This window comes from Entelurus aequoreus, linkage group LG05, assembly GCF_033978785.1.
Source record: "Entelurus aequoreus isolate RoL-2023_Sb linkage group LG05, RoL_Eaeq_v1.1, whole genome shotgun sequence".
NCBI classification, from domain to species: domain Eukaryota; kingdom Metazoa; phylum Chordata; class Actinopteri; order Syngnathiformes; family Syngnathidae; genus Entelurus; species Entelurus aequoreus.
Window position 1 is genome coordinate 28,438,323 of NC_084735.1, and position 15,843 is coordinate 28,454,165.

At 41.4% G+C, this 15,843-nt stretch overlaps 1 protein-coding gene across 7 annotated transcripts in view; it reads right to left on the minus strand.

Annotated features, from left to right (window-relative positions):
* Positions 1 to 92: 92 nt before the first annotated feature.
* The window catches only part of akap9 (A kinase (PRKA) anchor protein 9), a 124,685-nt gene continuing 108,934 nt past the window's right edge, over positions 93 to 15,843 (minus strand). For 6 of the 7 annotated variants that reach the window (XM_062047632.1, XM_062047634.1, XM_062047629.1 and 3 more), the window contains 18 exons: positions 14,837 to 15,799; positions 13,593 to 13,644; positions 13,392 to 13,513; positions 13,127 to 13,303; positions 12,894 to 13,061; positions 11,586 to 11,691; positions 11,331 to 11,496; positions 11,112 to 11,262; positions 10,727 to 11,038; positions 9,373 to 9,758; positions 9,203 to 9,308; positions 8,942 to 9,118; positions 7,811 to 8,017; positions 3,316 to 3,548; positions 3,171 to 3,253; positions 2,964 to 3,096; positions 2,776 to 2,906; positions 93 to 594 (listed from right to left, as the gene is read on the minus strand). In XM_062047632.1, coding sequence (XP_061903616.1) covers positions 539 to 594; positions 2,776 to 2,906; positions 2,964 to 3,096; positions 3,171 to 3,253; positions 3,316 to 3,548; positions 7,811 to 8,017; positions 8,942 to 9,118; positions 9,203 to 9,308; positions 9,373 to 9,758; positions 10,727 to 11,038; positions 11,112 to 11,262; positions 11,331 to 11,496; positions 11,586 to 11,691; positions 12,894 to 13,061; positions 13,127 to 13,303; positions 13,392 to 13,513; positions 13,593 to 13,644; positions 14,837 to 15,799 — 3,729 coding nt within the window. In that variant the 3' untranslated portion in view covers positions 93 to 538. The remainder of the gene's footprint in view (positions 595 to 2,775; positions 2,907 to 2,963; positions 3,097 to 3,170; positions 3,254 to 3,315; positions 3,549 to 7,810; positions 8,018 to 8,941; positions 9,119 to 9,202; positions 9,309 to 9,372; positions 9,759 to 10,726; positions 11,039 to 11,111; positions 11,263 to 11,330; positions 11,497 to 11,585; positions 11,692 to 12,893; positions 13,062 to 13,126; positions 13,304 to 13,391; positions 13,514 to 13,592; positions 13,645 to 14,836; positions 15,800 to 15,843) is intronic. The other variant, XM_062047630.1, reaches the window with a different exon arrangement.

Here is a 15,843-nt window from a genome sequence, read left to right on the forward strand (position 1 = left end):
TGAATATCGCATGAAATTACTTAAATTCAGGGTTTTTAAAAAAAATCCAAACATTTTTTTCACATTTTGTAAAACAAATGTTTTACCAACAATACCATCAAATATTCCTTTCCTTTATTTCAGTTTTTGACAAAATACCAAGAAAATTGTCTAGAAAAATACATTGTCTACAAATGTCTTGAGGCCCTTTCAACAAAGCAAGTGTAGAGTAGAAGAATTCAGAAGGCTTCTTGCAACAACAACAAAAAACACCCAAACATTCCAAAAAAAAGAAACATAAATTAATCTGATTTTTTTTTTTAAATTAGCATGAAACAAATGTACACAATTGTAGTTCATCCATGGGGGGGAAACATCTTATTCAAGTAGCGGCGACAAATACTATAAACGCAGCAGCGTGTCGCACAATTCTTTAAAAAACACAACAAAAAAACACGTTTTGGTCCGTGTGTGAGGACGCCAGTATGCATCAGGATGATAGAAAAAAATTCAGCAGGAAGGAAAAGGCAACTTTTTTTTTCAAGTTTTCAGCTTCTTCTTATCTTCTCAAGCCGAAGTGCAGTGGAGCATATGATGAAGAAGAAGAAGAACCACCTGGAGAGGAAAATATACGCCATACATGCTTTATATATTTAATACAGAGTAGACTTATTTTCTAATAGTGCTGGTACAATGTTGCAACAAACATTTTTCTCACAACAGCAATTGTGCTTTGCTTGTTTCTGTAGCATAGCATAACATTTTAGTTAGCATTATAATTCTAACGGGTATATCTTATAAACAGTGGGTAACCAATCAGGTGTTAGGACCCACCCACTGACTTGACAGCTGGGACAAGGGCAAAATAAAAATAAAAGATATATATTTTTAAAATAATTACTTAAATGTGCCATCAAAATTAATGAAATAATACAGCAATAATGAATTAAATCGTGAAATAATTAAATCAATATGTATATTTTTTTCACCAAATTAATCAATGGCTCATTTAGGTATTTGATTTAAATTATAATTAATTAATGACACATTTAAGTAATTATTTAAATATACATTTATTAATTAAAAATGAGTATGGATGGCATATAAATTTTTTTTTACTGAGCCATGGATCTGTTAGATTTTAGAACTATCAAGTCTGCCTAGCAACAAGAGACCAGGAAAAAGAATCCATGCAATTGTGTTGATGTTGTTTCTGCACCTGCTAGGTCAGGGGTCGACAACCCGCGGCTCCGGAGCCGCATGCGGCTCTTTGACCACTCTGATGCGGCTCAGCTGCATACTTGCCGACCGCCCGATTTTCCCAGGAGACTTGTGGATCTCAGTGCCTCTCTAAGAAAACTCCAAGGGCAATTATAATCCTATTTTCACACTAATTACTAAATAAAGGGCGTGCCCTAAATGCACTGCAGTAATTGTCCTCTATAGCATTTACGAACAGCGTGCCAGCCCGGCCACATGTTGTATGTAGCTTTTACTTGCACACGTAGGAGACAGCAAAGCATACTTACTCATCAGCCACACAGCTTACACTGACGGTAGTGTAACACAACACAACCAATACCCAGAATCCCATGCAGCCCTAACTCTTCCGGTCTAGATTATACACCCCTGCTACCACCAAACCCCCCCACACATCAACCCTCCCCCCTTCCGTGCGTCGGTTGTGCGGAAGAGTTAGGGCTGCATGGGATTCTGGGTATTTGTTGTGTTGTGTTTATGTTGTGTTACAGTGCAGATGTTCTCCAGAAATGTGTTTGTCATTCTTTTTTGGTGTGGGTTCAAAGTGTCGCGCATATTTGTAACGTAACAGTGTTAAAGTTGTTTTTGTACGGCTACCGTCAGTGTAAGCTGTGTGGCTGTTGAAGTAGTACGCCTTGCTGTCACTTACGTGAGCAAGCTGAAGCTGCATTCTACATGTGGTCGAGCAGGTACACTGTTTGGGCAGACTGTAGAGGGCGCCAAAAGCAGTGCCATCACGCCCTGATATCCGGGAGTCTCCCAGAATTAATGAGAGGATTGACAAGTATGACGCTATCAAGCGCCATTCATTCAAAACTCGCGGGCCGCACTAACATCAAATTTCCATATTAAGGTGCGTGCCGGTGCGTGTGTCTGAGGCCCCTGGTTAACATAGCACAAAGAAATTTAAGCTTTGTATGCGGTGTTTTTCATTTTAAATTAAACATTTTTTTTTGTGGCTCCCATTATTTGTGAAACTTGCCAAAATGGCTCTTTGAGTGGTAAAGGTTGCCGACCCCTGTGCTAGGTAGATAATGTTTCCCCCTGGGATTAATAATCTCTTTATCTATATCTATCTATCTATCTATCTATCTATCTATCTATCTATCTATCTATCTATCTATCTATCTATCTATCTATCTATCTATCTATCTATCTATCTATCTATCTATCCATCAATGTATTAGAAGGTGTAAATACAATTTTAAAAATATGTGAAAAAAACTATTATTTTCATTGTGTGTTTTAGATTAATTTCCTTATTTCTTTGTTGAAATGTGTGGCAATGGATCAGTTATTATTTTGAGCCCTATGAATTATGCCTGGCAACAGAAGTAGGCCTTGTGCTGACTTTGTTCCTGTGCCTGCTCGATTATCAATAGCTATATTTATTTATTTTAAATTTAAACCTGTCCTGTCCAGCCAGATGGGAAAATATGATTGTCTGCTGTACAGATTTACTTTACAAAAAAAAAAAATCTATATTGTTATGTATTCATCATAATAAATGAATGACTATAATAAGGAGAGTAAAACCTGATGTACCGCTGCCCAGCCTTCTCTGTAGAGCATCAAGTCTGGAGATGTAGTCCGTAAGCGCCCGGTCGGGGTCGTAGCTCTGCAGGTGGGAGCAGGTGAGCCCTCCTGGATCTCCGGTCGTGTGAATCCTTGAAATGTTTTTTTTGTTAACATTACGAGAGCTTTTGATATTTTTTACAAACTACCTGTACTGTGTGGAGGACATGGTCGATCTGGGGGATTCACGCCCACTACTGCGCCCTCTGCTGGACACTCCTGCCCTGTCTCTGCACATGTCCACACCAGGATGGAGATACTGCGCATCTCTGGCCTCACAACCTGTAAATAACACGTGAAAAACCCCAAATCAGCATCATTTTGAAAACTTTGAAGAGGACATGTGTTTTATTTACCAATCAGCTGTCCTCTCTCATTTTTAGAAGCCGCATTGCTCATCCCGGTCGCTTTGTGCCAGCGCTTCACCAGGAAACGCATTCTGAAAAACAACGCCAAGTCATCAAAAAAAACATTTACAAAAGTTTTTGTGCCTGCGCCTACCTGGAGAGGGCGATAGAGACGCGCACAGCTGAGCGGAAGCGCATGAGCCCCCTCCTGCGCTGACTGAAGGACTCCATGCTGGACAGCGAGGGCCGGCCGCCCATCCTTGCAAGGAGGGCGAGTGTAGCTTCCTCGCAGTCCTGGAAGCCGCCCAGCAGTAAGAGCAGGTACTTCTTCTGGTAGATGAGAGCCTTGCGGAAACTTTCCGACCTCAGATACTTGCCATACATCCTCTGGAAAACAATTTGGTTGTACTCATCAGACATAACTTAATTTTTCCGCTTCAATAATGATTTGGAGTGATGATAAAGGATATCAGGGTTTCCCGCAGTGCTTTGTTGTTAAGGCGGCCGCCTTAACAACAAAGAGCCACTGCCTAAACTAAAGCCTTAACAAGCTGCTCCGCTTAGTTCTGCATCTGCCTCGGTCAGTATGTCTCTGCAGCACCCAGCATTGTCCCACCCACAGAACCATCTGATTGGTTACACGCAGAGCGGTAACAACCAATCAGCAGTGCGTATTCAGAGCGCATGTAACAGCCAATTAGCAGTGCGTATTCAGAGCGCATGTAACAGCCAATCAGCAGTGCGTATTCAGAGCGCATGTAGTCAGTGCTCAGGCGGGCAGAGAGGAGAGACGGTGGGTTGAGCAAAAAGGTGTTTAGCAGGTGAGCATAATGCAGCGGACTCTCCCCAAATTATAATAAACACTTCCAAGTCAACTACTAGTAACATCACTATGAGCCCGTTGATGTTCTAGAAACATAAGCGGCAGCTCAGCTCGCTCGCAGTCCTTGAGGTGAAGGCTAATTAGCTTTTAGCGTAACGTTAGCTAATTTTGCGGTGTGTGTGCGTGTGTGTGTTACGGACAGCAAAGCGCTGTCTGTCTGAGAGAAAGACAAGCATTATTGACCGACAGTTAACAACTAAGTTATTTCTCGCTACCTTTTTCTGTGTTGATTGAGCTGTGTTGAAGCAGCAAAAAAGGACATTATGTTAAATGAAGAGTTTCTGTCTCTGATAGTTGATATAATAATGTAACTGCATCATAAAGCCTACATGAACTCCATGGTGTTCAGGGATGAATAGTCTCTCCTATTGCTATTGTACTATTTTTTCAGCTATAGTTACATTCATCATTAGTAATGTAGCAGCCTAGTTTTAAATGGCAGGGTCCCTGCTATCACATGTTGATAAAAATATAACATTTACAAAATAAAAATCAACTACAGGATTCCCAAATGCTGTAGTAAATTAAGCATGATGAGTTGAATATATGTCAGCATGTGGCCCCACTTTTAACTCTTTTTTTCCAAACACTTATTGCAAACGCTTACTTACAGTAAGTCATTCATTTGACTTTGTAAGTCATTATTTTGACCTAGTAAGCCATTATTTTGTCATTATTTTGACTTAGTAAATTACTAAGTCATAATAATGAGATACTTAGTATCTCAGGTAACTAGGACTGTTTTGTTTTTACTTCACGGAAAAAATATCGAGATATATATCGTATATCGGCATTCAGCAAATGGAGCGGAAAACACAACCAAAAGTTGTAGGCTTCTTCACGCGACGAAGCCGCAGTTTGTAGTCTATTGCCTCCCAGGCTGTGGTGGCAGCGACGAGGTGGAGACGTGATGGCGACAGGCCGAGTTACACCGATACACCCACCCACCCACCCCCTTCCCTAGTCCCCTCCCCTGGAGAGTCACCACCTTAACTAACACATTTTCTGGGGGAAACACTGGATATTATTGTGCAAGATGCTGTAAGCTTCTTCTTATTCTCTATCGTCTTGTTGTGTGGCACTCTTCCTCCCGTGTTGCCATTTTTCTAGTGTAAAACAGTTCTATATTACATCTGTCAGTAGACTCACTATGGAAGTGCTGAAAATTAGCGGTACAACAAAGATGACGGGGAGAAGACTCCGTCAAAGTGGAGGTATGTGAATAAGACCGCCCACAAAACGGCACATTCTAAAGGCCTACTGAAACCCACTACTACCGACCACGCAGTCTGATAGTTTATATATCAATGATGAAATCTTAACATTGCAACACATGCCAATACAGCCGGGTTAACTTATAGAGTGCAATTTTAAATTTCCCGGGAAACTTCCGCTTGAAAACGTCTATGTATGATGACGTTTGCGCCTGACGTCAATGGTTGAAACGGAAGTATTGGGACACATTGTATCCCAATACAAACAGCTCTGTTTTTATCGCAAAATTCCACAGTATTCTGGACATCTGTGTTGGTGAATCTTTTGCAATTTGTTCAATTAACAATGGAGACTGCAAAGAAGAAAGCTGTAGGTGAGATCGGTGTATTAGCGGCCGGCTGCAGCAACACAACCAGGAGGACTTTGAGTTGGATAGCAGACGCGCTATCCAATGCTAGCCGCCGACCGCATCAATGATCGGGTGAAGTCCTTCGTCGCGCCGTCGATCGCTGGAACGCAGGTGAGCACGGGTGTTGATGAGCAGATGAGGGCTGGCGTAAGTGGATAGCTAATGTTTTTATTATAGCTCTGACAAGGTCCCGTAGCTAAGTTAGCTTCAATGGCGTCGTTAGCAACAGCATTGCTAGGCTTCGACAGGCGGCACAGCATTAACCGTGTGGTTACAGGTCCAGTGTTTGGTTCGGTGTCTCCTGATAGTAGTATTGTTGATCTTCTGTCCATCCTTCCAGTCAGGGGCTTATTTATTTTGTTTCTATCTGCATCTTTTGTTTCTATCTGCATTTAAGCACGATGCTATCACGTTAGCTCCGTAGCTAAAGTGCTTCACCAATGTATTGTCGTGGAGATAAAAGTCACTGTGAATGTCCATTTCGCGTTCTCGACTCTCATTTTCAAGAGGATATAGTATACGAGGTGGTTTAAAATACAAATCTGTGATCCACAATAGAAAAAGGAGAAAGTGTGGAATCCAATGAGCCATTGCACCTAAGTTACGGTCAGAGCGAAAAAAGATACGTCCTGCACTGCACTCTAGTCCTTCACTCTCACGTTCCTCATCCACAAATCTTTCATCCTCGCTCAAATTAATGGGGTAATCGTCACTTTCTCGGTCCGAATCGCTCTCGCTGCTGGTGTAAACAATGGGGAAATGTGAGGAGCCCTTCAACCGGCGACGTCACGCTACTTCCGGTACAGGCAAGGCTTTTTTTATCAGCGACCAAAAGTTGCGAACTTTATCGTCGATGTTCTCTACTAAATCCTTTCAGCAAAAATATGGCAATATCGCGAAATGATCAAGTATGACACATAGAATGGATCTGCTATCACCGTTTAAATAAGAAAATTTAATTTCAGTAGGCCTTTATTCTAAAGAGACTGTCAGAAAGCGCCTTGAAGATGGTCCATAAAACATAATCTATGCAACATTTTGACCAAAAAAACACCATTACATGTTATGTAGACCACAAGGAAGTGTTTTAATGTAGAAAAAAACCAACACAATATGACCTCTTTAATGCGCTTTATAATCCGTTGTGCCTTTTGTATGAAAACAGACCTGAATAGACCCGCTCATGGACAGTGCGCCCTATGGTCGGAAAAGTACGCTAGCTAGATTAATATTTTTTAATATATGAACACACATAAGTACCAAAAATTTGTACTGGTATCGACTCCCTGTAACAAGTAATTGGTATCGAATCGATTCAAATGTGAAACGTTAAGGTAAGACATTATCTGGCGTTTTGTTTTGCAATATTATGCAAAAGCCACTTTTTTTACCTTTTGGTACCTGCTGATGTGTATTTGGGATCTGCATAAGTCCTGAAAAATTGCGCGCGTTCGCCTTTGTAGTCCGTGCCGACACCGTAGTCGATAAGCTTCTTCTTTTTCTCTATCTTCTTGTTATGGGACATTCATCCTCCGCTGTTGCCATTTCTAATATAAAGTAGTGTAAAGTTCCATGAAAGCGCTAAAACATACCAGTATAGTGAGTTTACATTATTCACCCAAGGAACTTTAGTTATTAGAGAGTTCCGGTCAGACATTTTTCACGGGACACATATCTGGCGGATAAGGAGATGCTGCTCCGTTATTGATTTAAGTAAAAGTCTGAATATCATTAAAACAGTTAGTTCCATCTTTTGACACTTCTTCCACTCCCGTCCTTACACGCTACACCGCTACAACAAAGATGACGGGGAGAAGACGCTGCCGAAGGTGAGCCACGTAAATAAGACCGCCCACAAAACTGTGCATCCTAAAGCGACTTTCAGAAAGCGGCTTGAATATGATCTGTATAACATAGTCTATGCAACATTTTGACCAAAGAACCAGCATTACATGTTATGTATACTACAAGTAAGTGTTTTCAATTTAGAAAAAAATTATAATATGACTCCTTTAATCCGCTCTATAATCTGGTGCGCTTTATATATGAAAAAAGATCTAAAATAGACCATTCATCGGCAGTGCGCCTTATAATCCGGTGCGCCCTATGATCCGGAAAATACGGTATTCGATTTGTTCTTACCTTTAGAGCTGCGCTGTCAGCCTGAGGTCCGCTTATCTCCCGCAGGATGTCAGTCCTCATCTCTCCCCTGAGTCGGGCCACTTGAGCGTTGGCCTGATGCAAAGCTTTCTCCAACTGAAGCTTCTCTCCAGTCCAAACTTCCCTTTCCTGTGCGAAATGCAGCATGTCTGCAGAGTCCATGTTGGACACTCCCCTCCTCCCGGTGGACTGCAAGAGGACAGAATACAATAACATTGTAATTATGCCTTGAATTATTGTTCACCTTGGATGTGAAACCAGAATAAATAACAAGAGTTTCACGATAGGGTTTCAACGATTCATCAATTAATTTGATTAGAAATATGTTATATTGTTGCTGCAAGACTGCTTCAATGTGTGTGTGGCAGGAACATCAGCATGCCCAGAGATGGCTGAAAGAAAACCAACACCAACGGGGAAAAAAACCAAGAGGCCCAAAGAAGACGAGAGAGAGGTTTTGCAATGATTAAAAAGTGAAAAAGACAAACATCTTGGTGAAACAGAGCTGGTTCATAACAAATGTTTTATTCCAACACATGTGAGGACATGTTAGCTTCTACAGTTTTTATGTTAATTGAGTTGTTTGTCTGAAAAACTCTTCCAATTAATACAGTTTTCCAATGTTTATGTGTTTGTTAAAGGAGACTTTTTATGATTTTAATCTACATTTAAAACACTTCCTTGTGTGGATACTATGTATTGGAGCTCTTCCCGCTCTTGCTGAAAGCTTTACATATATGTCCAAATACGTGCGTCCATCTCGTTGTGACATCACAACGCATCCAGACTGCAAAACCCCACAAACAGAGGCATCCAAAAGTGCGTGCAAGCTCACAGCAATATTCACGAACCTTATGATTTGACGGAATTTTTTTAACACGAAATGTATAATTTAGAAAAGACCAAATTCATTATATGTCCCTTTTACTCTTTTAGGGTCTTTTTGTTTAGTTTGGTTTCTTTATTCTCTATCTGTTTAGGCTACATTTTTTTTATTTTACCTTGAGGCTATAAAGTGAGTTTTATTCGATTATTCAAAGAAATTAATCAATAGATTACTCGCTTACTAAAATAATCGATAGCTGCATTTCTATTCAACAATCGTGTACTCACAGTATTGCCGGCGTGCTGATAGCAGCGTATCTCCTCCTCCAATCGGAGCGTGCGGTTCCTTAGGTCGTTCTTCTCCTCGGTCAGGCGGCTGACGAAACCCGTCAGCTCGGCGTTCTGCCTGAGGAGACGCTCTGTCAAGGAGGAGCTGCTGGAGGCTCCTGCCAGCAGGGCGGAGCTCTGATGGCAGCACAGGAAGCAGTTAAAAAAAAAAAAAAGAGTTGTGTTATCGATGATTGTGTGGGAAAAAGCAGTAATGCTGACCTCAGGCACGGAGGGAAGACCTGGAGATTGCTGGAGCGTCGTGATGACCTCACTAACAGTGGACTGGAGCAGGCACAGCTCATCAGCAGAGACTTCAGCAGACAAGCTGTTCAAGGAAGGAAGACTTTACTACAGAGCTGGAAATGGTGACTACTCATTTAATAAGCTACCTTCCCGCTGCTTTGGTCGCCATGTTGCGTAACTTCGAGGACACAAGGTGGAGTTTCCCCAGGATGGTGTCCACAGTGCGCCAAGGACCGTGATGGAGTCCCCCACCGGTTACCTCCGAGAGAGGAGGCTGCTGGACGCCTCTTTTAGGAGCCAAGCTCCCCTCCAGTCTGTCCCTCTCCTCCTCCAGGGTCCTCCTCCGCTCCACCTCCCTCTCCAACTGCTCCCGCGTCCCCAAGAGTTGCGCTTCCAGATTCTCCAGACGGACCTGAGCCTCCAGCAAAGCCTGCTGGTTTCCTTTGGACTTGTGGCCCACCACCGTCAGCTCCTCTTGTTTTCTCACGCCCTCCAGTTTGTGAGCCTCCACTTTGCTGAGGAGATGCACCACCTAGAGGACAAGAAAAGTGGCTTGATAAATACCATTATCATCGCTAAAATGGTAAAATCCTATAGAAAGCCCAGTGGTACCTCAACATTCCAACATGGAATTTGACACATTTTGGCTTATGGCAGTAAAATGTGTTAAAATGTAACCTTTTTATGTTTTATTATGGCAACTGTTTGACCCTGAAACAGATTAAATCTTCATATTTGGAATCAAATACATTTTTTGTGAAAAAGATATACAGCGTTTAAACACTGTTTACAGTATTAACAGACAAGTGGTTGATTTCTTCTTCCATGTGCATGACAGTAAAGTTTGTTAAAATGTCATTTGCGTGTGTTATGATGGCCATAGTTTGACTGTGGAAATTATTATTTTGTCAAATTTGGAATTCAAGCTAAACTTCAGTGTTTGACATATTTTTACACTTCCACATAAAGTTCATGTTTTAGGGTGGCCAGAGTTTGACCCTAAAACGAATTAATTAATAAAATTTGGAATTAACTAACATTTTCTCATCACATGCGGAATAAACTAACATTTTCGGTAAGACAAAAAACCTGCACAATAACTTACAATAAGTGTTTAAGTGTGTTTAAAAGCGTGTTTAAAAGCGTGTTAAAAATAAACATAAAAATGTCATTTTTAGGTTTTGTGATTGCCACAGTTTTTACAATGAAACAGATTAATACATCAAATTTAGAATTACAGTACACTAACATTTTCAGATTAGAATTAAAGTATTTAAATGTTTTAATGTATAAATATAACAGTGGTTGGCTTTTTTTTTACGTTTGCCTGACAGTTAAGGATGCTAAAACATCACTAAATAGCCTTTTAATGTTTTGTGACACTGGATGAATTCGGTTTCAATTACTTCCTATAGGAAACATTGTATGCCCAGAAAGATCTCAGAAAGGATCAACCTTGGAGCTAAAACAAAATTGCACGTTAAAGTGAGAAACACCCACCTGTGCATGTTTGTCATCTAGATCCTTCTGCAGCCTTTCCAAAAGGTTCTCCTCTTCATTTACTTGATCGTCGACGGTGGAGACTCCACCCACGCGCAGCTCCTTCTCTCGCTGCAAAGCAGAGCTCATCTCCTGGGCCTGGCTTCGCGCTGTTTCCAGCTGAACCTGGAGCTCCTGGAGGTGTCTGTGGAGGCTCAGCTTCTCCCTCTCAGCCTGCTGGCAGAGCTGAGAGGAGGCCTGGCGCTCCTGTTCCAATGTGGAAGTCAGCTGTGTGATGTGGATCCTTTGTTCCTCCAAATCAAGCTTCAAGTCCTTTGAGGGCCACACAAGAAGGTGTGTTAAAATGTTGTCAGCTCTTGTCCTGCGCTAGACAGCAGATACAAACCTCCACTTCTTCTCGTGTGCTCTCCTCGCTTCTCCCAATTCGGCATTGCTCCTTCTCCACGGCCCACTGAAGTTCACGACCTCTCTTTTTCTCCTCCAACAGCTGGTCATTCAGTACATCCACTTTTGCAGCCTTCTGTGATACCTCAGCCCTACACGCAAAGTTAACATGTCACCATTATTGTCATAACTTATATTATTCTAGATCATCATTTTTAACCTGAGTGTGTCCAGCTCTCTGAGGTGCTTGTGCTGTGCCTTAAGCGTGGTCTCCAGCTCCAGTTTAGTCTGCAACAGCTCGCTCTCCATCGCTCCATCAGCATCTCTTCCGCCTCGCTGCTCTTTCACGCTGTGCTCACCAGCCAATAACACGACAGGTCTGGCATCTGAGGAGCAAAAATATAACTGGAAGTAAATCAAAGGATATTTTTACGCTCTGTAGAAATAATGACGGGGATATTTTAAGGAGACTTGCCTAGATGGAGATGCTGCAGTTGACCTCGGAGATAATGTATCTCAGACCTGAGACTGGCTCTGTCTGCAGTGAGGAGGGAACCTATTGCTTCTCTGTGCTGAGCATCCTGGACGCAGGTCAAAAAGAAAGACACTGGATGAGTGAAATGTTAAAGAAACATCACATTGTATTCATCTCAGTTTATTTCTATGAATCATGTGATGTGCATCATTAGTAAACTAGTAAATTACTATGAAAATTATTAGGCGTGTTATCAGATATTGTTATCAGCTCGCATCTAGATCGTCCCATATAAAGTCTGCTACAAGCAGGCCTGCAGCGCGTTAACATCTAAATGTCTTCAACTAAGCACACAAGTTTGATCTTTTTTTGTATTTTAGTGAAGTCATTTAAAAAAGGTAAACATGTTAGGCTATAGTATAACAAGGTAGACATACACAATAAGTGTCCTTGATTGAACAATTTCGCAGTCTAAAAAAATGGCAATCCTGTATAAACAGGTATCAAATAATTATAGTTGCATATTACTTACGCAAAGTTTCCAAGGCAGAAGCGTATTAGAAAGTATCCAGTAACAAACGTGTCCGCATTGTTCAACTTACTGCGCCATGAGCTTAACCAACTAAATTATTGAGACCATTAGGTGTCCCCAAAAAACAGATCACTCCACTTCAAAAGCATAAATCTGTCATAAGGTTAGTGTGTTTCATACCGACCATTGTTCTCGAGGTACTGTAATTTCACTTAAAAAAGCCTTATCTAACATTTGACACTACAAAATATATCAAGTATGTACTCTGATTCAAGCTGATATCGGATCAACATCAGTATTGACCAATGCTCATGCCGATATTGGTATCTGATGGGGTGAAAAAGTATCAGGACACCCATGGTTACTATTATTATTTTATCACATTTAACATTGAGACCTATGGACAATTTAGTCTCCTATTAGTTTAACATGCATGTTTTTGGGACCCCGCACGAACAAAAGTAAGCAGAATAAGAAAAAAAATAGAAATAGAAAATATAAAGTAAAAAAAGACGCTAGTATTTAATTTTTCTTAATTTTATTCACATTATATTCACTATATATTTTTGGGAAAGGTAATTTAGTAAGCAGGTGTAACTTTCCAGGTCACTGTTGTGTGTCTGTGAGTGACAGGAAAAGAAGCTCTGACTCACTTGGAGACAAGGCATCGCTTGCTGGTTTGCATGTATAAATCGATCAAACTGGAACAGAAGCTGACATTTTCCAGACTTTTTTTCTTCTGGGAGAAAATATTTTGGGATTATTGGGTCATTCACCTGCTCGGCTAGTCTGCACTCCAGCTGGTTGAGGTGGATGATGGCGTCGCTGGTGTCCAGCAGGTCCAACTGGCTGTAAAGGGCACTCTTAAGCACACTACGCTCCTTCACAAACACCTGCCGCACCGCGTCCAGCAGCTCGCCGCACCAGTCCTCTGCAGTAGACGCCTGCGGGACATCAACACGGAAATGTAATGACTTGACTTCTGGGTGCATTTGTCCTTTTTTAGTACCTGTGTTTGCATGTGGGCGATGAGGCCTTTGAGGGAGTCTACAGTCGCCAGCAAGGTGTCTCTTTCCTTCACCCAGGCCTGGAGGTTAAAATGGGAGCTCGGCTCACCTTCAGAGAGAGGGAGCTCTGTCAGAGAGAGCACTTGCATGCCCTCCTGGTGCACCTCACGGAGCAACGTCTGTAAGCACATCCCATCAAATTTGAATATTTCAAAAGCTACAGAACTACATCTTAAATTTTCTGATGACAATAAATAACTAGTTTACCTTGATGCGATCTGGTAATTGATCATCCGTCTCTCTTCTGGCACCTTCGGGTGTCACTCTGAATTCCTGCTGAAGTCCTGCTTGGTCATATCCGGTTCTCTGGCTGTAGTCCGAGCTGCTGTCTGCAAACAAAAGACGACTCGCACTGTGACATTATCTGTGATTATTATTATTGCTTGTTAATGTCATTGTTTAACTTACCACTTGTGTAGCCATCTTTGAACTGTGATAGCGACCGATCTTGTCTCGAAGCCTACAGAGAATGCAACATGAAGAAATGAAATTACAGAACAAGATATCTGACAGTCAATGAAAAGTAATAAGCATTTAATTATTGACAGTAATCTAATATAAAACGAGAAGATCTAAAAACATATAACATGACATAACATGAATATTAGCTGCACCGATAAAAAGGTGTAAAAATGTTTGCTACTCTACACCTTTTAATTAGCCTCTAACCGTTATTAAACACATTTTTAACTTCAGTTTAAGAAAAAATTACAGACATATAGTATCGTACTTTAAAAAAGCATCTTCCTGCAGGATAATGTTGAGTGAACTGCTTTTCAGACTGCAATCGTTTTCCCCTGCAACTTTCTATTTCAGTTACCGTGAATAAAAAATGTTTTTTTATTAGTGATGGGTCAAACGATACTCAAGCCTCGACGCATCAAAACTAAAACACAAGGAGTGTGTTGTGTCCCTCGGTGACTCGATGTTTGTGTCACTTTAAGAAAAAAACATTTCAACTGCTGTATGAAATGGCAAAATTGCATTTAGCTGGAAGCGCTTCTTTCAGCTCCCAAGTGACAGCTGATACGTAAAGTGAGAGTAGAGTGTTGTACTGCTTTTGACAATATTATTTGTCACCATATTAAATCTAAATGTAACTAAGAAAAACTTTGAATTCTAAATTGTGCAATAAATTGGATCTTACAGCGCTACATAAACATAATGCTCTTTTCCTTTTTACTATTTGGCTTATTGACCAGAGTTGCATGTTTTATATTCCTTTCTGCACAACTTGACTTTTTAATGCAGCATATGGCGCCATTATGAAACCGCAACACTGTTAGTGCAGTGTCGATACAGCCAGTGAGTGTGCCACACACTCACTGTGTCATCATTTACTAAGCACTATTGTTAACAATTTAGTGCCTCAATTAATAGCTGCTTCACAAATGAATGCCAGTGGGTGCCACCAGGTATGAACCTGGGCTATTATATCTATTTACTGCAACATATATTATGATACAAGTATCACAATATACTGTACCAATATAATATCACAGTAATATGTACTATAGAAATATGTATTTTTCATTTATTACCAATATATAGAATATATATAATCCAATTAAATGTATGTTAGTTCTTGCAGTTGTGTAAAAAAAATTAATTTCAAGAAATTCTATTTATTAGTATTTATTTACTGTCCTCACCTCAGTGGAGCGCAGCTTGTCAATGACAGCTTTGAAGGCTTTACACTCATCTTCCAGGTTCTGTGCATCCCTGCGCAAGGTGTCACTCTCTGATATATGCCGGGCCTCCATGTCCAGAATCTCTGCGGCGTGCAGCTCCTGCATCTGGACGATCTTCTCCTGGAACTCTTTGATCAGCTCCTCCAGCTCCTCTTTGGTGTCCGCCACAGGGGGCTTCTCGCTGCAGTCAGACGTGGCGAGCACTTCAGTCTGCGTGAAAGCGTCCGACAAAGCCGGCATGTGCTGCTCTGAGTCACTGCTGCTGTTCATTTGCTTTCTGGGGGTTCTATTGGAGGGTGCAGAACTCTTCCTGGAGAGACATGTTTTCTCTTTGGTGCTGCTTCTTTTAGCGGCTGGCTGCTTGCTTGCTTTTCTTTTGGGCTGAGAGGCGGTGGAGAAGGACGAAGCGGAGGAAAAAGGGTGAGGAGACTGAGCCGGAGATGAAGACGTAGGAGCTGACTCGCCCGTCTTCAACAAGGCTGTTCGCATTTCCTCAAGCCCCTCTTTGAGCTTACAAATAGAGAGCTCACGATCTTGGAGATCCTCTTTAAGTTTCTTATTGTGTTGCCTGCAGCCATTCACTTCTTCTTTGGTGGTGTCCACTTTCTTTTTGACCTCCTGGAGGTCCTCTTTGAGCTTACAAATAGACGATTCACGAATGTGGATGTCTTCCTGAAGCTTCTCATTGTGTGATTTGTAGCTGCTCAGTCCTTCCTTGGTGGTTTTCACAGTGTTTTTGACCTCATCAAGCTCCTCGTTTAGCCTACAAATAGACAATTCCTGCACCAGAATATCCTCCTGCAGCTTCTCATTGTGGGATTTGTAAATGTCAAGTTCCTCTTTGGTGGAGTCTGCATTGCGTCTGACCTCTTGGAGCTCTTTGAGAAGCTCTGTCTTGTCTGCTTTGTCGTCTTCGGCTCCAACCTGGACATGAAATGACAACTGATCAATCAATCCCAGTTTTCTTA